This window comes from Equus przewalskii, chromosome 1 (genome assembly GCF_037783145.1).
Source record: "Equus przewalskii isolate Varuska chromosome 1, EquPr2, whole genome shotgun sequence".
NCBI lineage: Eukaryota > Metazoa > Chordata > Mammalia > Perissodactyla > Equidae > Equus > Equus przewalskii.
Window position 1 is genome coordinate 91,515,728 of NC_091831.1, and position 21,969 is coordinate 91,537,696.

Here is a 21,969-nt window from a genome sequence, read left to right on the forward strand (position 1 = left end):
GGAGGGTTTTCCATCCCCCAACTGGGAGGAGAGTGTGCTGTGTTGGCCTCTCTCAGACCTGTGACTCGGTCAGGAGCAAGCATCTACACGCCCGTGCTGCGACCCTGTGGTCACCCACAGGGCACCGGAGGAGTGTGCAGCTGGGAGCCTGGGCTTACAAATCAATTCACCATTAAGAATAACCAAGGCCTTTTGCCAACACAGCGTGCCGTATTTATTGGGCTATCCACAGGTCAGCTAAAACACAACGAAGGGAAGAGACCAGATGCCATCAGTAATGTCAGGAAACAAAATATTTAGCATTTCTTAGTTTCAAATTTTGTATTCCATTGCAGCTGAGGAATATGGGCGATTCCCGGACATAACTGTGAAGGGTGCAATTTATTTTTAGCAACAGGAAGCACGTACATTTATTGAACCAATGACTTTTAGGACAAGGAGCAAAAAAGAAAACTGCATTTTCAGGTAGCTAAAACAAGAAAATCATTTATACAAATTAAATTGATACAAAATACATTATAAAGAGAACACACATACAAAAGTGATTAAGTTGGTCAAAGAGAAAGGATGTCACAGAACACCACACTGAGAGAACACTGGTGTGAATTCATTTCAGTTACGAAAGTGTGTCCAAAGTTTGAGTTACACATTTACTGAGGTAAAGGCACAATGACTTCAACATAATTAATGGGGAAGAATCCAGACTCCCCATGCAACATCCCTTCGTACCAGTTTTCATCTATTTGATTGGTTAGTGTAATGACGTCCCCTTCTTTAAATCCTAGTTCTCCTTGGTTTTCTGGCTCAAAGTCATAGAGACCACGACAGCAGGGCTGGTCCATGGGGACGTTAGAACCTGTCCGCGTCACATGGAGACAAAAAGTACAAGTTAACACAAGTTATCCGCAGAGAACTGGCAAGGTGGAGCGTTGGAGAGACCATGAACAGCGGGCCCCTGCTTTCCTTCCCATGGCAAGGCGGGCTCCACCCAGCTGACTGGTGCTGTGCTTGTGGTCTCTGCCCTCCTCAGCTCTCGCAGCTGCCCCGTGCCCAGATGATGCCCTAGCCGACCTGCTGGGCCCGTGGCTTTTCTCATCAGTACTCCCAGCCAAAGAACTCAGGCCCAGCCCTCTCCTTGAAGCATCTACTCAGCTTCACGCATCCCCTACTCAGCTCTGTATGAGCCCAAGGGAGGTGCAGAATCACAAGGCCCAACTCGCCTCCAGGAGCTTATAGCTTCTTTGCGGAGACTGAACGACACGTGAAACATTTAAAGAACAGAGATGAGGTGGTGGATCACTCATAGCTCAGAGCTCAGGGGAGAAGGCAGCAGGAAAGGCCTGGGTGGCTGGGGATATCTTCCTAGTGCTGGAGACCAGCAGCTGGAATGTGGCACGGTGTGAGACTGGAGAGGGATGAGCAGAATATTTACAGACCAGCCTGATGTCTTGGGGTTACTGTACCACGAAGTTCTCAGAATGACATTTTTTAAATGATTATTTCTTAATTTCAAAATTAAAATATGGTAATGGTAAAAAAAAAAACAGAGAGAAAGAGAGAAAAGACAAGACATATGCAAAACTGAGAAAAGTCAGCTGTAACCCACTAACCTGGAGATAACCAATGTTAAATTAACATTTTGGCATAGAAGCTTCTAGGTAACTTTATGAATATATTTGTGTATGTATTTACATATAGTTTTCACAAAAGAATCTTCATATATATATATATATATATATATATATATATATATAAAATTGTGAACATCTTTCCAGATTACTTTTAACTACTGATGAGTTGTCAACTATATCAATATGTAAAACATAATTTCTTAAACAAATCTCCTATTATTGGATATTTAAGATCCTTCTTTCCTCGTTTCCTTCCTTCTTCTCTCTCTCTCTCCCTTTCCTCATTTCTTCCTTCTCTTTTTGTTCTCTCCTGGCTGTCATACATAACTCTTTGAAAAATATCCTAATAAGTATGTATTTACAAATGTGCACAATTAATTCCTGAGAGTAAACTTCTAGAAGGGAATTTGCTGCTCATAGAACATAAATTTTTCCAATACTTTTAACATTTACTGTTGATTTATTTTTCTATCTTTCTTTCTCTTAACAGTTTTAGGGGCCCCTTTCATACTATAAATATTAACCTTTTACCTGCATGTTTGATACGAGTGTTCCCAGTTTATCGCCTGATTTTGTTTGTGGAGTGTACACTGGGGATGTGGCAGGAAAGTGGGGTTCTGTTTTGTTTTGGCATATGACCAGAAATTTTAAATACCCTAAGCAAACTGGTCAAACTTTTCACTTACGGTTTCTCTATTTATATATAAATATTCAACTAAACTCATCATAGTAATTTTTTAACTTAATTTTTTCATGTGAAAATTTTTGCTTTTAATCCATTTGGATTCTGGCAAATAGAAGTATTATTTATTTGTTAATAATGCCTAAGCAGTTATCTCAACTCAATTCATTAAATAATGCATTGTTTCTCCACTGATTCAAAATACTACTTTTATCTTTATCATGTATTTAATTATCATGTGCACTTGGTTCTATTTTAGGATTTTTTATTTTGTTCCACTGATCCATTTTGGTAACTGTACCATATCATTTTAAATACTGTAGCTTTAAAATAAATGTTAATAAGTAGTAAAGAAGTTCCTCATCATTACTCTTTTATTTCAAAATTTCCTATTCTCATGAAATCATTCAACCAGGTAAACTTTCGTATCAATGTATCAAGTTTCCGCCCACAAAAATCTCATTTTGTTATTGACTGGATCATATTTTTTTAGTATTCACAAAATTAATCTTAGAAGATCTTTTAAATGAATGCCTATCACATGGCTTGAAGAAACGAGCCTTATTTATGTGTTATACTTTGATCCTGTGGCTAGGCTGTGTTTGTTACTATTTAGGATTTTTGCATCCATATTTAAAGATGAAATCACTTCCTTTTTATAATCGGGTCAGGTTTTTGTATCAGAGCATGTTAACTTTATAAAATAAACTATTTTTCTATTTTCTAAAATATTCACACTTGAAGCTTTGAACAAAATTGCCCCAAATTACCTGGGCCTATGGATTTCCAAACATAGAATGCTTTCCAGGATGGCTTACGATAGCGAGTTAGCTGTCTGGGAAGGGGATGTGGTCACCTCGGTCCAGTTCACTAAAGCCCCTGAATGGGGCCTGTGGCCTCAGTGGCTTCCTTGGCACCAAGCAGAGGAGCCGAGGGGCTACCCTGGCCAAGTGAGGTGAGCCGCACCAAGAGCGGTGGAGGGCATGAGCCACCGGTGAGCTCAGAGGGACACATGACTGTCCTGTGAAGATGAGGCCGGAAGGAGGCTAAACCCCATCCCGGAAAACCACACACCCCTCAACATGGAGACCACACACCCCTTGACATGGACACCACACAGCCTCTACATACAGACCACAGCCCCCTTGACATGGAGGCCACACACCCCTCTATATGGAGACCACAACCCCCTCTGCGTGGAGACCACAATCCCCGTCTATGTGGAGACCATACACCACCTCCACAGGGAGACCACATATCCTCAATGTGGAGACCACAGCCCCCCTCTACATGGAGACCACACACTCTCTACATGGAGACCACATACCCTTTACATGGAGACCACACACCCTCTACGTGGACACCACACAGCCCCTCTATGTGGAGACCACACACCACCTCTACATGGAGCCCACCACGTGGACAGAGGCCACCACCAAAAGATGAACAGAGAGGATCCAAACAGGGACTGGGGAAGCCTCCACACCGTCCACAGCTCCTCATGTCCTCGTTACACCACAGCAGCAGAGTGGGGTCGAAAGGTGGGGGTAGTGTCCCAGAGGAAGACCATGCCAGTTTCAGTTTTCGTTCTTTAAGAAGAGAACTTAATCCTTTCATGTGATTGAGATATCTGTCTGTGTTACCTCACTCCTGCTATTCTATTCTATGCTTTCCATTTTTATTCCCTTTTTCTATTATTATGACATTTTCTTTTCTTCTCTGTCAACTTCTATTGCAAGTCGAAACAAGTTCTGCTAGATATTGTGTTCCTTCCTCACGAAACCTTTCATGTCCGAGCAAAGAGAATAGATAAATTTGGATGCGTCTGTGGTTGGTCAAATGAGAAGCCCCTTTGTCCTGGGGAGGGGTAGGGAGGTGACAACAAATTCACCTAGTGACAGCACAGTCCTCCAGTGCCACACCCACTTCAAACTCTTCAGCACTTTGTCCACACCCAGGTGGGGCAAGAGCCAAGCCCCCTCACTTGAGGGGTGTTTATCAGTGAGGCTGCCCCGTGCCTTCCTGTGGCAGTGGTTCTCAACCTGGTGGCACAGTGGAAAGCCCACAGCTCAGGGTGAACCCCAGACCAGTTAAACCAGAAGCTGTGGCAATGGGATCTGGGCATCAGGGTTTCAAAATTCCTCAGGGGCCTCCAATGTCCAAGTGAGGTTGAGAAGCCCCAGCCTAATGGCCTCCCTTCCTTCCATTTTCTTTGACCAGAGCTCGAGAGTGTCAAGGAGTTTCAGCTGGTAGGGAGAGGGATGGGAGGGCACTCTTCTTCCTTTCCAGGTAGGGAGTCCCTTGTCATGTGGTGACTTATAGGTCGGTCAGCCTTTTAAAATCCGGCCCCACCTGCTCTATAATCTCGAGAATCTACTTGGTGTTTCTAGCACTTGGATGGCTCCTTCCATGACAGACCCTGTCCCACCCCAAGTCCGTATCTTCCTTTCATCATAATGATGGCAGTTGGGGAGTGGAAGAATTTAAATACCGGTACCCAGTTCATCAGCTTGAATTTGAACAGAATAATATTCAATGATTTCAAAGCATCGGGGAATTGACTGTTTACAACACAGACCTTTTCATTTTCCTTCAGAATACAGAGCTTATCCGGGTGGGGAGGTAGGTGGGTGGGGGCTGGGCACTGAAAACCCATGACCCTTTGAGCTGTTGAGTCAAAGTAAATTTTTATTAATGAATAACTTTTATGTGTTTTAATGTGTAAAGCTTTTTTATGTGTTTTAATGTGCTCTATAAAAATGATTAGTTTAGTGTTCTGCTAGCATTTCTCCCACCACTCGCCGTGTTTAATAGAGGGGGAACCAGGTGCCAAACACATGGTAGTCCTAGGAAGCATTTCCTCAAACACAAAATGTTCATGCTAGAGGGGTCTTTGGGGTCTTCCATGAATCCTCTTTTTGAAGAAGAGGGAGCAATGCCTCCATGAGGTCCCCACAGTCTGTTCTCAGGGCTGATGGCAAAGTCAGAATGAGATACCAGGGCTCCAGACCCCAGCTCATGACCTAACCCCCTATGTCACCTCCTACAGGATCTATGACACTGCTAAGGGCTGCCAGGACATGTTGTGGGCTATCACACTGACTACAGGGCTAATTATATTACTTTTTCCTCCCATTTACTCTGTAAGCTACCTGCAATGACTGACATAAATACTCAGTGGCAGGCATGCACTTCTCCCGGCCACCACCTACGTGTGCATACGTGTGCACTCCCTGCACACACACTGAACAAACCAGGGAAAAGACACGTCACTCACTTCTCACTTCAATTATTCCGAGCAGGGGACCCCTGCCACGCTGCCCACTTTGATTTCCTAAGAGCTGGAAAGCGACCAGCACTCGTGTCACACTCCATCAGCAAATGAGCCGCAAACACAGCATCTCTCCAGAGACCCCTGAGCAGAGAGACCCCTGGGCGAGCACTCCCTGACCCAGGGAAGCCTGAAGCACCTGGCTCCACATGCCACCAGCTCCCCACAGTGCTGGCACCGGGCAAACCCGCACCCACCCAAGCTCAGGCTGCCGTCCCGAGTCACCCACGTGGTGGGATAATATTCTGAAATACCATCCCGGGCACTTGTCCTGCTGGGTCATTTCTGCTGTCCGCGACTCTACCCCAAGCAGCTGTGCCTCCCTCACCTTAGGAGGAGGGTGGAACCTGAGCATGAACAAAGCCGTCAATGTTTAGCTTATAAGTTCCAAAATAATGCTATTCCAGCTGTGAAATGTTGTGAAAGCCAAGGCTTTCGGGCCAGAGCGAGGTAGGCGTTTAGGAGATTTGAGAGGCAGAGAGAGAAGAGAGAGAGGGAGAGAGCCCGACCTCTGGGTTCCAAGGAACCAGCACTGGAAGAACTCGGAGCATAGGGAGTTCATCACAAGCTGTGGGGAAGGAGGGGCTGTAACCCGCCACCCAGAGAAGAGATACCAGCTCTTCCTGGAGGCAGAGAAGGGCCTGGAGGGGAAGAGGGCGGGCAGGAAGGCTGAAATGCTGCTTGGATTGGATCCAGGCGTATGAGGCTCTGAGGCCCCACTTCCCACTGGAACTTGGGGAGAAGGTGGGCTCCCAAAGTGTTCTGGACGCACATGGGGCGCTGTGCACAGTGGGAATGGTGGCTGGTGCCATTAAGCAGACAGCGAACCTGAGGGCGCCCCCCACTGGCTCCCCATGAACTGGGAAGAAATCTCAAGTCCCAGCAGCAAGTGAGAAAGTGCTGAGGGGGCCGTTGGACCAGAGGTGGCGGGCGGTGGGGATGGGGGCTCAGGACGCAGAGATCTCATGACCCCGGGGGCAGAGGCTGGGGCCACAGACCCAGGCCCAAGGAGTGGAGTGACAAGACATCTCAGCTGTGGAAGCAGTGAGGACCCAGCCAGGCCTCCTCGACAGCTGCCATGATGTTCTCTAAACTCCCCCTCGCACCCAGGCAACACCTTGGGGTGGGAAAACCCAAACACCCCAACAGGGAATTTCAACTGAATCGACTGGGTTTAAATCCTGAATTGACAAAGTAATAAATGGGTAGTCTATGCTTTCTATTGGAAGAGACCGAGTTACCCTGAAATGGCAAGATTATGTTTTTTTCCACCATTAGAAGAAATGGAAAAAAGATTAACTTTTTTTTTTTTCTGGCCAACAGTAGAAATGGAAAAAAGATTAAGTTGTTTCCACCATTGGTCTAAATGGAGGTTCATAAGCAAGTTCAGTTCAGTCAAAGAGAAATCGTTTCTGCCTACCTAAGTCATCGGGTGTGAACTTTCCTTCTCCACAGAAGGTAAGTCAGTGTCACCGTGGAGGGAACCCAGCGGCTGTGCAGAAGGGGCAACACGTCCTCAGTGGGATCTCTCCAACTGGACTTGACTTGAACATCTACAAGGTGCCCAAACGTGTAGCTGCTCACACTCAGAAGCCGCCACCTCTACCGAAATCTTCCCGGAAGAAAACCTGGGTCCTACTCAACATCCCATCCTTGTGGACCACCCACTCCTTTTTTTCCCCGGGGTCTTGCAGCTGCTGCTGCTCAACCACCTCCACCCTTTTTCATGCTCAGTGGTCGGCACCTGGAACCACCGCAAATAAGTGCACACTCGCCAGCCGGCGTGAACGCGTGTGCCAGAGACAGGCAGCTGAAACCCCAGCCCCGTGCCATCCAGCAAGGAGGCTCCCACCTCCAGCCCTGGCCGGGTAGCCCGTGTTCGTTTCCTCTTACTCCTGAGACCTGGCTTAACGTAACACGAGAGCAGAGGTGGGAAAAACACAGTCTTCCTTGTTCAAGCACTGAAACAAAGATTATTTTAACAGAGAAAAGGGAGTGTCTCTGTTAAATATTGATTATTCAAGCTCTGTTCCACACCATTAGGGGGAAAAAAAAAAGAAAAGGAGACCCTCACACCAGAGTTTCAAGGTGGCCGGTCAGTCGGCATCAGCAACACAACAGGTAGGGAGCTCGTGTTCTCCCTAACATAAACTGGCAATAATAGGGTCCCGTTTCTAACAATATTGGGTCCCTCTTATTTTAACAGCAGGAACATTCTTGGGAGTGCTCTCCCCCTACCCCATCTTTTGTTTCCCCAAGTCCCCGCCACACGGGCTCTTGCACGTACAGAAATGCTGAGCACGCTTTGTTGTTAGCGCCAGCCCCACTGTTCTCCCGCCCCAGTCGGCTATGGGATGAAATAATCACCCTCAGGTTTTAGTGTCTACCAAGTGCCAGGACGATACTCTGAGTGCCTCAGAGAGATCAGGGCATTTAATTCTCAGAGAAGCTCTCTGATTAGGTACTGTTATTTCCCTCACGTGATGGAAGGAGAAACTGAGGCATAGAGAAGTTCAAAGCGGTTAACAGCAGTGCTGAGATCTGACCTCCGTCTGGGTCCAGGATCCGCGCTCTTGGTGGCTGTGTCATGTGCCCCCTCTGAAAATTGTCAGCTTGAGAGTTTAGCCCCAATTGATGTCTGGGCCAACCCTAACCTAGGGGTGGTCCATCGGCCAGGCTTGGAATGAGCCTGTGGGTCCTCAGCTCAGCATGCCCCGGGGAGCTCCCAGGCCTTGGGACGCTCTCTAGGACCCTTCTCCGCCTGCCTTCCCCGATCCCAGAAGGTCTGCCCCATCCCACCTGGCCTTGCCAGTCACACTTGACAGCTGTCCTGCGGGTACTTATTCTCTGTCTTGCCTTCCTCAGCCTGAGCTCCTGCTTCAAAGAGAGCCACTCAAGTCTTCAATTAAAAAACAAACGAAACAAAACAGAACACCAAAACAAAAACTCCAGGCGGGGGATGAGACACGAGAGTGGAGAGGGCGCCAGGAGGGACCGGCATTCCCGCCGCCTCCTCACGTGCTCTCCTCTCTTCCTCCCCGTCTCCCCGCCACATGCGGGATTTGGGAGCCTGTCCTCAGGGGCTGTATTGCTAACCCCGACTTCGAGGGAGGCGGCGGTAGGAGTGGTCGGTGGGGCACGGGGCGTCCTTCTTCCTGTGGCACTAAATAGCACAGCTCTTCTGCTGTACCTGAACTGGGGTGATTCTCAGGCCACCAAAGGAACCCAGTGGACTCTCTCCTCCTCAGCTGGCCCTGACTTTGGAGATTTCATTACCAGGAAGCATTCGGCTGGAGCATCCCCACTGAAGAGCAAACTATGACCCCCCCACTCCTACTTTTCGGGGGGAAAGAGGATGGAGAGAGAAGTAAGTGATTCACACAACTCCCGTCAACGTGAGTCCCTCTCAGGGTGCAGGTGAGGAGTCTCCCGGAAGCTACTGACCTGAGGAGGGCTCTTTGGCTCTTAGTAAATGCCCAGACTGCTGTGCCTTTTGAGTTTTTGTTCCTGCTTTTTATAGCTTTTCTCTTGCCTCCCTTGTAGTCAGGCTGCGACCTGTCCCTTTTTTCCTGCTGTCAGGGGGCCTTCCCGAAGTGGTCCCTCAGGCCTTTCTAATCGGCCGCTTCCAGTCTGCTGTAGGCTGGGAAATCAGATAACCAATTATGTAACATCAACAGCCGCCGTATCGTGGGCTCTTACTCCATAGCAAGTACCACGCGTGCGTGCCCAGCACCTCCAATTTACACAATCTAATTTAATCCTTAGAATAACCCTGTGCGGTCGGGGTGATAATTCCTGTTCTTTTGAAGATGAAATTGAGACACGGAGGCATGGAGTGAGAGCCAGGACTGGGCCTCCCTCTGACTCCAAAGCCCCACTTAACAGAGACTTGCAAGAGACACCTGTCTTGGCTCAGTGAGCTCACTTTCTGCTCACTTCCCGGTCTGACTTCTGGAAGTTCCAAGATGCTTCCTTATTACTTCTGCCACCTCTGGGGCAGCTAAGGAGCAGAGAGGAAGTTTCCTGTTAACAGGTGGAGTGGGCGGCCCAAACAGGAATGGGACCCAAGTCTTCGGCAGGCTTTGGCTGCACAGCCAAGATGAGCCCGAGATGTGACTGCGCCCACACCATCTGACTGGAGGGTTCCTCACTCAACATGCTGGGGGGAAAAACTGGTTTGGAACTTTCAAGTTTATGTCTGGCTCACACTTGTTCTCAAACACTCACCAAGTGTGCACTCTGGGCCAGGCACCACGCTCAACCTATCAGACACCATCTCTTTTGAATTAGAATGAGCATAGTCTGGTTCAAGCTTCCTTCAAAAGTTGTAATTTCTTTTTTCCAATCTAAGGTCTCAAGCTCTTGGAGCAAAATTTTTTTGAAGCTAACACCTTCCCTGTAGCTGACTCAGACAGAGCACTGGTATATAATTCTGATAAATACCACAAAAACCTTTTGTTCAACAACTCTAAAATACTGTGTTTGTCTACTGGTAAAAATATGTTGGACGGAAACTTCAGATCCCTGGGTTCCAGCTCCGGGTTAGGTCACCTCTGGGCCCTGATTCCCTTATCTGCAAATTTTAAGCCTTAGTCCATGGTTAATGCTGTGGACTGACTGTTTGTGCCCCTCCCCAATTTCACATCCTGAACCCTCATCCCCGGTGTGGTGGTATTGGAGGTGGGGCCTTTGAGAGACAAGTAGGTCATGAGGATGGAACCTCCATGGATGAGACGGTGACGCCATATGAAGACACAATGGGAAGACACAACCCAGAAGGTGGGCGCTCATTGGACACCAAACCTGCCAGCACCTTGATCTTGACCTTCCCAGCCTCCAGAACTGTGAGAAATAAATGCTTGTTTAAGCCACTCGGTCTCCAGTATTCTGTTACAGCAGCCCAAGCTGATGAAGACAATTAAGTACTAAACTACTAAGCAAAGTCTAGTAAGTGTCTATGAACTGTCTTTCTAGAAATAAGAACCCTGTATTTATCCACAGGAGGTGTGATTTATTAAAATTACTTGTCGATGGAACTCAAGCTTAATCATCATAATCTATAAAAATAAGCATGTGCAATTTGCTTTAACCTGAACGCCAATCCTCCACGACTTACACAGGTCCTATGAGATGGGTTAACTCGTAAAGTGTGCCCTCCACACTACAAAGCCTTGACTGGTCTACTGAGATGACTTTTGCAGAACTCTCAGAGCTGTGGTCCATTCATTTATCAAAGGCTTCCGAGGTGACCGCTCTCCTGCAACCAGGCCCAGGGTTCAAGGCCACCTTGGCCACTCTGAGTGAAGGGAGACGGAAGGACAAATGACAGCCTTAATCAGAGGAGGCTTCCTGGCCGCTGGCACAGGGCTCAGCTTGCAGAGCTGTTTTATTTGGCCTGCTCCTTGCCTTGTAGAGTGTAGAGTAGATGCCAATATTTAAAAATCAAGAGACCATACATAAATACAGATTTCTGGCTTCTCTTGATAAATCAGAAAGGCTGCTATCTGAGGCCCACATTCTTGGTCAACAAGCAGCTGCCGTCAATAATGCACCACCCACTGGACAGGGCAAGAGTTCTCTAGCAGGCTACAGACTCCCCTCTCATGTCGTGCTCCTGACTTAGAGGTCTGGTGTCAGCCATTTATCTTCGGCCTGCCACTTTTTTCTTACATTTTCCCTATGTCCCTCATTCCCATAATCTGGCATTAGGGTTTGCACCTGAGGCCACACCCACTGGACAACTCCAGAGGGTGTCACCCGTGTGCATTCAAACAGAAAGCCCTTGGAATCTGCAACATCGCTGCCCCATGTGTTGCTCCTGGAAACAATTGGCATCTACACTATTTTTTAAAAAAATATGAGTATGCACATTAATATTTAGATGATGCTGTTTTAAATTTTAGCCTAAAGACCAAATGGATCATTGTAGAATACAGACGAAGATCTTAAAATATGAGCATTTGAGATAATATAATCATATAACCATTTCGGAGAAGTAGTATGAAAATTCCCACAACTGAGTTAGAGGTTATGTCTTACAGGCTTTTCAAAAACTCTTTTTATAGACTATTTAGAAGAATTATAGGAAACCATTCCTTTCAGTGAGAAAGTCTTTCCCTCTAAAGCTTCCTTCGGACTGAAATAAGAGAAGGGCTCCACCCCTTTCATGAATCAATGGCTACAGATCAACAATAACAATTGCAGTTCACATTTTAATTTTTTCAAATATAGAAAATAGAAAATGTTCAACCCATGTGCTTTTCAAGTTTTTCAGAATGCTAAGTACTCATAAAAGATAAATATTGCAGCCACAGAATTTAGACCTGGAAAAGAACCTTGGAATGTATTAAGATCAATCATTTCACTTAGGGACAAGTTCAAATCCGTCCAGAGATGTTAAGAAACTCACAGAAAGTCACCCAGCTAATAAGTGCCAGACTCAGAACTAGAATGTTGAACTCCTGTTTCCTTGTTTATTTCTCTCTTGTCAATAACTCTGACTCTGAACCACTACTGAAAATATATAGAAATGGCTGTGGGGAGAGGGCTGGAGGCAGGGGAAAAAAAACAGAAGAAAAGAGTGGGAAGGAATAAGGAGAAAAGTAAGAAACAGCCTGCTGACTGAGCAATCACCACTGTCGCTGCTGTGTGAAATTTTAATTTCCTTTTTGGAAATCTAGGTAAGAAGTCCATATATTTCTATCTGCAAACTGCTCGTCGTCTTTAATTTTCAAACTTCACACTCTACTTTCGAATAAATGTTTATTTTCTAATGTAATCCCAGAGATTTTGCTCCAATGAGGGGAATGACTTGGGCTCTAGACATTATTTCCGAGCCCCCTCAGAAGTGTCAAGAAACTTATAAAAGTCTCTTTTATACCTAAAGGGAGTTAGAATGTCTTAATATAAGCCATTTGAGAGATTTATTTGGCCTCGCTCTGAAATGCCTGTAGCACACATTTGGAACCCACATTTGTTCTCTAATCTCAGCCTTCCACATTTTTAGAGTCGATCCCAGTTTGCAGCATATTAACCCTTACCTGTGATTATATAAAAGTGGTAGCCTCTTTAAGAACTTCAGTGAAAAAAAAAACCTTCATAAATAAACAAGTTGATAAAAAAATGTAAAATATACTTTGTCCCCTAGTCTTTAAATTGATCATTCAACAAGCAGACAACTTGGAGTCTGACAAAAATTGCCCCAGGGTAGGGAAGACATTTGAGCACAGGTCACAAGTTCCTTCACTATTTTCTTCAAAACCAGTGGTTTTCTGGGAACAACCCAGGCACACAATTCAGTTCGAGGACTTTTCTTGGCCTCCTTTCCTCCTTGGGGACCCAGGGGCAGCACATGCTGATGAAGTGTCATGACCCCATACTCACGGGCTTGGACAGCCAGTGGGTTCTCCTAGCCAGGGCCTAAACTTAGATTTTGTCTGCAATCCATCATTTCAAGATGTGATTTCCACACACCACCCCCGCCCCTTCTCCACTTTTGGCTTACTTTATTCATTCTCTTAAGTACCTAGAAATGATATTATCAAAGATTCCATCTCAGTCCCATGGTGGATTCTACCTAATTGACCTACGTCCTTTCATCTCCTCCTTTTTTTTTTCTTTAGAAAGAAGAAATGATGAAGAAAATGTTCTTGGAATTCATTTCTGGCAGAGTCCTGCGAGCTTTGCTTTAAATTGTTACTGAAATGCTTGACATTTTTCCTTCACTTTATAAACATTATGTGCAAATCATTCAGAATCCTAATGGAAAGTAATTTCCCATTAATTCAGGCTATAAAATGCCATTTTCTTTTGAAACTGTGCCGTAGAAACAAACAGTACAGGACCCCTTTACACTTGCAAATTCCATCCCCAAATCAACGAAGCCCAATGCTGGAGTTGAGGACTAAAGCCACGGCCAAAAGAAATCTCGAAGAGGCAGCTGAGGACAGGCCCAGGCACATGTCAAACGGTGGCACATGCTGGAGTTAGCAGCATTTGGGAACCCAGTCACTGGACACTGAGCCTTCCTAAAAGCCATCTTTGGCACATCCACGACCTCTGGCTGACCAGCACCCTTCTAACAGCTTCATCTGCCTAGGGACTGAGCTGCTGGCCACGGAGGGGATGAAAACACTGACATGCACAGTCCGGATGAAGAAGCTGAAGACCCCACTGTCTTCTCAATGTCTTCTTCCAAGTCAGATGCGCACAACACACCGCCTTTGAGACCATCTGTTGGCTACAGATTCCTTCTGATCAAAAATCTTGGAAATAAACCATTCCTGATGCTCCTGGACATTTTATAACCTTCCCCAGTATTCCTTCTTAATAATATAAAATGAAGTATCTGTAAGGTAAAGTGCCCAGCTCTGCTACGTGCTGGCTCTGCAACCTTGAGGAACCCCCCCCAACCTCTCTGAACCTCCACTTACTCATCTGTAAAACAGGGATAATAGTTCTAGAAATGTGTGTGAAGTATTTAGTACATTGCCTGACCCACAGCAAGTCCTCAATAAGTGTAACTGCTACGTTGTTATAGTATTAATTACTGTTTTATTTTTTATTATGATCACTTCCTTATAATATTGTTATGAGGATGAAAAGAGTTATGTATACAGAGCATCAAATAATAATGCCTGGCATATTTTCGGCACTCAAATGCCATGCCCTTAGGCCCGTAAGTGATACTTAAGTTAAAGTGCTTTTCCACTGTTGGCGAGTATAACACTCTCCGCCTTGCCAGTCTGAGAGGTCACATTTAGCATCCCTCTGGGAGATGGAGACATCATCACCAAAGGAAAGCCGAGTTCTCTCTCATGGCAGACAAGAGCCCGGTGTCCTGGGAGCTTGACTCAAAGTCTTGTCTCCAAGAACTACCCCCACACCCCAACCCCCGGTTGGACACAGGCTGGAAGGGTAGAGACGGTAGCTAAGGACTGAGCCCTGGTGTCCTGGGTTCTGCTTGTTCTGCTTCACTCAGATACAATATACTGGAGTGGACTCGTTTTCAAAGTGTTTAGTTAGTTTGTTTATATCCAGCTTCTCTCTAAACAGAAATGGCCTTTTTTTTGAAGTGGCTTACAATAATATATGTATTTAGAATAACGTTGTTCCAGACCAGAAATAGAAAAGAAAAGCCAAAAAAAAAAAGTAGAGAAACATACAAACAAGAGAACTTTGAGACTAAAAGGCAAACTATGGCCCTGGGCCAAATAATGCTTTAACGGAACATAGCCCTGTCCGCTGATGCACACATTATCCACAGCTGCCTTCATGCTACAGCAAAGAGTTGACTAGTGGCATCAAAGAGCATATAGCCCACAAACCTAAAATATTTACTATTTGGCCCTCTACAGAAAGTCTGCCAACCCCTAGGTTATCTTAATGTTCATCCCACAAGTAGTGTGGGAATGTACGTGGCACCACATTCTAATATTCTAGAAACGAAATGGGGGACCCTACAGAGATGTCCGTGAGTGACAGACAGACATTTTCTTCCACAACAAATTTGCAGTAAATGTATGTGGTAGAAACCGCAAGTTGGCCACCAAACCTAATCATCTCTTCTCCCACAGTAATTACAGCATAATACACTATATAATACAATACAACATAACATAATATAACATGATGATTGTAGTACAATCACAGGTAGGATGTGACTGTCCAGCTTGCCTCTCCCCCAACCTTTGCAGCTAGACCCGGTCCATGTGACTGAGCTCTTGCGGTGGAATAGAAGGGGAAGTGATGGCAACCACTTTTGGCTCTGTCACATTCTTAAAGGGAAATCTCTAGCCCTGGACTTCCATTCTTAATTTCCATCTGGTTGGAACACTGTTTTCTTGAGTCTCTGTGGAACAGTAGCTACTATTACCCTAACTAGTGCAGAAACTGGTGTCAAAAGTAGGGTGTTGTCATAATAAAACCTAAAATTCATGATGCTGACTCAGTGGCCAGGCAGCGATGAAGAAGAAACAGCAATAACAGGCGTGAAGGCCAGTGACCTTTGTTGTGCCAAAAAATTTGGCGAAACTTTTGCCTATGATAACTTTGGAAGCATACCATATGCCAGAAGCTCTAAAGAAAGAAGTTAGATAGAAGAGAATGTTAGTCTATGTTAGCTACTCCTTCAGGCATGTAGCAAATTACAGTAAGAAAGACAAGAATTGCCCAGTTTGCAAGCAAAAGGGAAAAGAGAAAAATTAAAGGTTGGGTCCCAGCGCATTAGAGATCAGCTAACTGCTTGTGCACCCCAGAGAATAGAAGATAAGACGCTTGTTATTCCAAATCCTTCTCAGAGACCTCTCTCAAACAAACAAAGGCACCCAGTTCTGTGGTAAAGATTAAATTAAAGATTCTGCCTCCCCACTCAAGTCTGTTGTTTCAGATGGCCTCAAGGTAGACTCCATAAGTTAAGAGAGGGAAGCATGGCTTAGTCAAGGAAGGAAAGAAAGAAAGCAGCCTGACGTGCTACATCTAAGAAAGAACCCTGGATGTGATCACCAGCACGTGGAAATGCCTTGGAGACACAGATCAGAACTCATTATGTTTTAACGGCACTGAATTGTGACCTGAAAACATGGGCATCTACGGAACACTGAAGAACCCTTAAGGCCCCTAAGTGGCGGTAAGCACAATTCCCAAAGCCCTCTTCAGATATGAAAGACTTCTTGGCAGATATGAAATACTTATGAGAAGGCAAATCTAGAGGCCCAGAGGATAAAGGACAAGAGTTTCCCCACCTTCCGGAGAGCAGAACCAGGGTCTACTCAAGGATCTTCTTTCACTGCCACAGTAGAGTCCTTGCAATGCATTCCTGTCCAGCAGAAATCCATCACTGCTCTGGACCAGTGCCTGCTGCGTATCTCCCATGGCAACTGGGTGTGTCTGCCCTGCTGGAGACTGCATTTCCCCACTGCTTTGCTACTACATGTGGCCCTTCGATTGAGCACTCCTCCCTGGGACGTGAGTGTATCGTTTCTACCTTGCTGGCTTAAGAGGGAATGTCTAGCCCACACTTTTGTTCTTTCTCCCCTTTCTGCTGTCTGGAGTGCCAACAACGAGGATACCTTGGAAGCCCCATGATGGAGATGGCAGAGCTGCCATCAGCCTAGGCCCCTGAGTGACTCCATGGATGAGACCCACTCATCCTCTTGGAATATTCTCCCTGGATTGTTGCAAGAGTGACGAAATCCTATTTTGTTGAACAGTGCTTGGACTTTGGGGTCTTTTTAAAAAAAAACAAAAACAAAAAAGAAAACAAGAAACTAGTGTTACTAGAGAACTATGCCTGAATTCTCTCTTGACAATATTTTAATGAAATCAATTTCATTCAAATAACTTTAAATGAAACATTACATCAAAAATGTAAATTGAAAACTAGTGCCACAAAGAGACTATAACCACGAAAATAATTATGATGGAAAATAGACAATTTTATTAAATTCAAGCTAGGTACTCTGGTATGTGCAAAAGGGCTTTTAGCCTGAGGCTTATCTTCTTTGTTAAAATTAAACATTAAAAATATTCAAGCACAGGGGCTGGCCCCGTGGCCGAGTGGTTAAGTTCGCGCGCTCCGCTGCAGGCGGCCCAGTGTTTCGTTGGTTCGAATCCTGGGCGCCGACATGGCACTGCTCATCGAACCACGCTGAGGCTGCGTCCCACATGCCACAACTAGAAGGACCCACAACGAAGAATATACAACTATGTACTGGGGGGCTTTGGGGAGAAAGAGGAAAAAAATAAAATCTTTAAAAAAAAAAAATTCAAGCACAAAACTGTGGCTTTATCCCCTTGAAATCACGACTAAAAGAGATTCAAAAAAAAGGATACTTTTCTTAGGATGTGATTCAAGGTTCTTTACGTCCACATCCATTTAGCACCTAAAGTCACCTTGGGTAACAGCAGAGAGATGAATTCAGTGGGATATAATGGTATCGAATGATTTAAGGGAAATTTGCATTAATAAGGAAGACTGAGTTCAAGACTACAGCCTTCCTTTCATGTACTGAATCACTATCAATTATAAAATGGGTATTTTTTAAGTTCCAAATAATGTTGGAAAACAAGAGCAAACACTGCTGGTAGACAAAAAATTATGAGGAATACAAGGAATACCTGAAAGATGGAAGAAATGAAGCTCAAAAGAGTTCCCAGAGAGAAATGCTATACAAGTCGATTCTGAGGATGCCCAAAGCTCAGAGTAAGTGGATGCTGGAAGTGGATGACTAGTTGGCCTTCTGAGAAAAGAGCAGCCAGGTGAGTCCTCCCATCCTGGCTTTGGACCACGTACCTGGGAGCTCAGCATCTGCCTCCAGAAATGAGTATTGAGTGTGGGCATCTGAAGCAGAAAGTCAGGGCAGTGCCATGAGAGGCACAAACACACAGAAAACCAGAAGCCAGAACCCCTCACTCAGTAGAGTCACCCTTATTCCCTCATAACCATGAGAGGTAGGCAGCAGTGACAGACACAGCACTACAGACAAATGAACATGGACCCTCAAATAAAAAGTACACAGAGCCAAGAATCCTCAACACTGGATGAAAAATGACTTCATAAAAGAGACCCAGAGCTCAACAAACATGCAAAGAGATAAGAACTATAGAGACATCAAATGAAGACTTTTTAAAAAGTATAATTAACATTCTCAGAGGAAAATGAAGGATCTAATTACTTGTAAAACTAAAATTAAAAATTCAAATATTGGTGTGGTAGGTAGAATAATAGCTCCCCAAAGATATCCACAGCCTAATTTCCAGAACTTGTGAGTATGTTACCTTCCTTACATGGTAAAACGTAATTTTGCAGATGGGACTAAATTACAGATCTTGAAGGGGAAGATCATTCTGGATTATGCGGGTGGGCCCAATGTAATCACAAGGGTCCTCATACAAGAGAAGCAGGAGAGTCAGAGCCAGAGAAGGAGATGTGACAATGGAGGCAGAGGTCAGAGAGAGATCTCAAGACATGCTGCTGCTGGCTTTGAACACAGAACAAGGGGCTACGAGCCAAGGAACACAGGCAGCCTCTAGAAGGTATAAAGGCAAGAAAACAGGTTCTCCCCCAGAACCTCCAGGGGGAAGACCAGCACCTTGATTTTAGGACTTCTGACTTCCAGAACTCTAAGACAGACCATGGATCTGTGTTATTTTAAGCCAACAGTTTGTGGTAATTTGTTACAGCATCAATGGGAAGCTAATACAACTGGAATAAAAGAATTCAATAAATAGGCTAAGTAAGTAAATGGGTACAGTCAAAGAAAACATAATAATAAGGTGAAATCTTCTCTGAGGGCAGAGTGAAAGAACAGAGATATGGAAAGCAAGAAGGAAAAGATGACACATAAAGGAAGAGCTGAAAGTTTCAACATCTAATAGGATCTCAAAAGGGAAAACCAGAGAGAATAGAGAAGAAAGATATTTAAAGTAGTAAGAAAAAAATTTGCCATGATTAAAAACAATATGAGTAATCAGATTAAAAGGGTCAACGAGAATGAAGGGAGAGGAAGGGAATACTTCTGATAGACTTGCCAGGAGAAACAGACAACTCCACAGTTATACTCAAAAGATTTCAATACTCCTCAGCCAAAGATTAATAGAAAAAAATGGATAAAATATCAGTAAGGATATGGAAAACTTGAACCAGACTATCAAAAGTTTGACTTAATTGACATTTATAAAACACTTCACCCAACAAGAATAGAATACACATTCTTCTCAACTACACAAAGAACATTTACTAAAATAGATATTCTGGGACATAAAGCAAGTCTCAAAAAATTTAAAAGGGTACAATTCATACAGAGTATGTTATTTGATCAAAACAGAACTCATTAGAAATCTAAAACAGAAAGATATCTGGAAAACAAACAAATATATGGAAATTAAATACACCTCAAAATAAACCATGGGTTAAAGAGGATATCAAAAGTGAAATCAGAAACTATTTTGAAGAGGATGAAAATGAAAACACAACTTCTTAAGATCTACGAGATGCTGCCAAAGCAGTACTTAGAGGGAAATTTGTAGCACTAAACACATATATCAGAAAGGAAGGAAGGACTCAATGATCTCAGCTTCTACCCTAAGAAACTAGACAAAGAAGAGCAAATGAAATACAAAATAAGCAGAAGAAATGAAATCATAACTATCAAAGTGGAAATCAATGAACTAGAAAACAGTAAACAATAGAGACAATAAAATAGAAAACTGGTTGAGAAGATCAATAAAATTCATACACCTATAGCCAGAAGGATCAAGAAAAAAAGAGAGAAGATAAAACCTACCAATCAGAAATGAATGAGAAAGATGACACCACTGCAAAGTCTATATATCTTATAAGGATAGTAAGGGACTATTATGAACAACTTTATGCCAATAAATTTGGCAGCTCAGATGAAATGGACAAATTGCTTGAAAGACACAAACTACCAAAGTTCACTCAAGAAGAAACAGATAACCTCAATAGCCTTACAGCTATAAAAAAATTGAATTCATAGTTAAAAACCTTTGCACTGGGAAAACCTTTTAAAAAGAGTAACTCTACAGAGGAGAAAGCTGACAAACACAGCCTCAGCCAGGCGATCGAGATTAACACCAACAGTGACAAGTCATGTTGACAGGATATATCTTTGATGTGATGTGATGACAATGGCACTTTACCTCTGGCATCTTCCTGTCCAAATCCATAACCCCAGTCTCATCATGAAAAAAAATTAGACAAATCTCAATTGAGGGTCATGCTACAAAATACCTGGACAGTGCTCTCTGGAACTACAGCTCATTAAAAACAAAGAAAGTCTTAGAAACTGTCACGGCCAAGAGGAGCCATGGAGACATGATGACTAAACATAATGTGGCATCCTGGATGCAATCTCAGAGCAGAAAAAGGACATTAAGGTAAAAATTAAGGAACTCTGAATAAAGTATGGACTTTAGTTAATATTAATGTATCAATATAGGTTCATTAAGTGTAATAAATGTACTAAGCTAATAGGATGTTAATAATGGGGAAATGGTTTGGGGTATATGGGAATGCTCTGTACTATCTTCACAACTTTTCTGTAAATCTAAAACTACCCTAAAATTGTTTATTTTTTTAAAAAAAAACCTTTCCCACAAAGGGTTTATCCCAGGAATGCAAGGTTGATTTAATTAATTTAACATAATTCACCATATTAACAAACTAAAAAATTTATGATCACCTTAACGGAAGCCAAGAAGGCATTTGACAAAATCTACAATCTGTTCCTGATAAAAACTCTTAGCGAACTATAACTAGAAGAGAACTTCGTCAATCTGATAAAAGGTATCAATGAAAAACCTGCAGCTAACGTCATACCCAGTTATGATATCCTGAATGCAACTCTCTCAACATCAGGGACAAGGCAAGCATGTCCACCCTACCCATTCCATTCAAGATTATAATGGAGGTTCTAGCAAGCGCAAAAAGGTGAGAAAAACAAGTAAAAGACACCCAGACATCCAGGAAACGTGTCTTTTTATAGATGACATGATCGTCTATGTAGAACAATCATAGAATCCGTAAAAAGCTACTACAACTAATAAGGGAATTTAACGAGATGGCAGGATATAAGACCGACATATAAAAATCAACTGCATTTCTAGACTCTAGCAATGAAAAAAACTGGGAACAAATTTTATTAAAATGCTGTTTCTAATCATACCGAAAATACAAAATATTAAGAGACTGATTTAAAAATGTACAAGACCTATATACTGAAAACAGCAAAACATTTCTGAGAGAAATTAAAGAAGACCCAAATAAATGGAAAATAAAATAGATTGTGTTCAAGATTGAAGTCCTGATATTGCTAAGTTGTCAATTTCCCCAAATTGATTTATAGCTTCAACCCAATCCAAATCAAAACCCGAGCATGACTTTTTCATAAAAATTGACAAGAAGATCCAAAAATTCACATGGAAATGCAAAGTACTGGAACAGCCCAAATAACTTTGAAAAAGAAGACTAAATTGAGAGGACTAATACCATGTGACTTCAAGACTTAAACCACAAAACTACAGTAATCAAGACGACAGAAACTTGTACAAGAATGGAAAGGCGGTGACAGCTGCATTACCGGCCATCAAGAAGAGGTGGGAGCAACCAGTTTTATGACTCTTAATCCCAACTCACACCAATGCCATAAACAGGTCAGGAGATGAGATCAGGAAAAATTTGTAGAGACATTTTTGGAGAGAGGACGGAGGAAGGGCAAGTGTTAGGGTCTTTCTATTTCTCATCAAATCAAAAGAGAGAGACTTTTAAAAGACCTCTCAGGGAGCTTGAAACACGTTCTCTGGAG

General features: G+C 43.7%; 1 protein-coding gene across 5 annotated transcripts in view; it reads right to left on the minus strand.

The window, feature by feature from the left end:
- Positions 1–362: 362 nt before the first annotated feature.
- Positions 363–21,969, minus strand: part of SH3GL3 (SH3 domain containing GRB2 like 3, endophilin A3) — a 130,710-nt gene continuing 109,103 nt past the window's right edge. For 3 of the 5 annotated variants that reach the window (XM_008531516.2, XM_008531517.2, XM_070570037.1), the window contains exon 9: positions 363–856. In XM_008531516.2, coding sequence (XP_008529738.1) covers positions 651–856 — 206 coding nt within the window. In that variant the 3' untranslated portion in view covers positions 363–650. Of the gene's footprint in view, positions 857–9,088; positions 9,285–21,969 lie in introns of all 5 variants that reach the window. The other 2 variants (XR_546744.2, XR_011525385.1) reach the window with 1 other exon arrangement.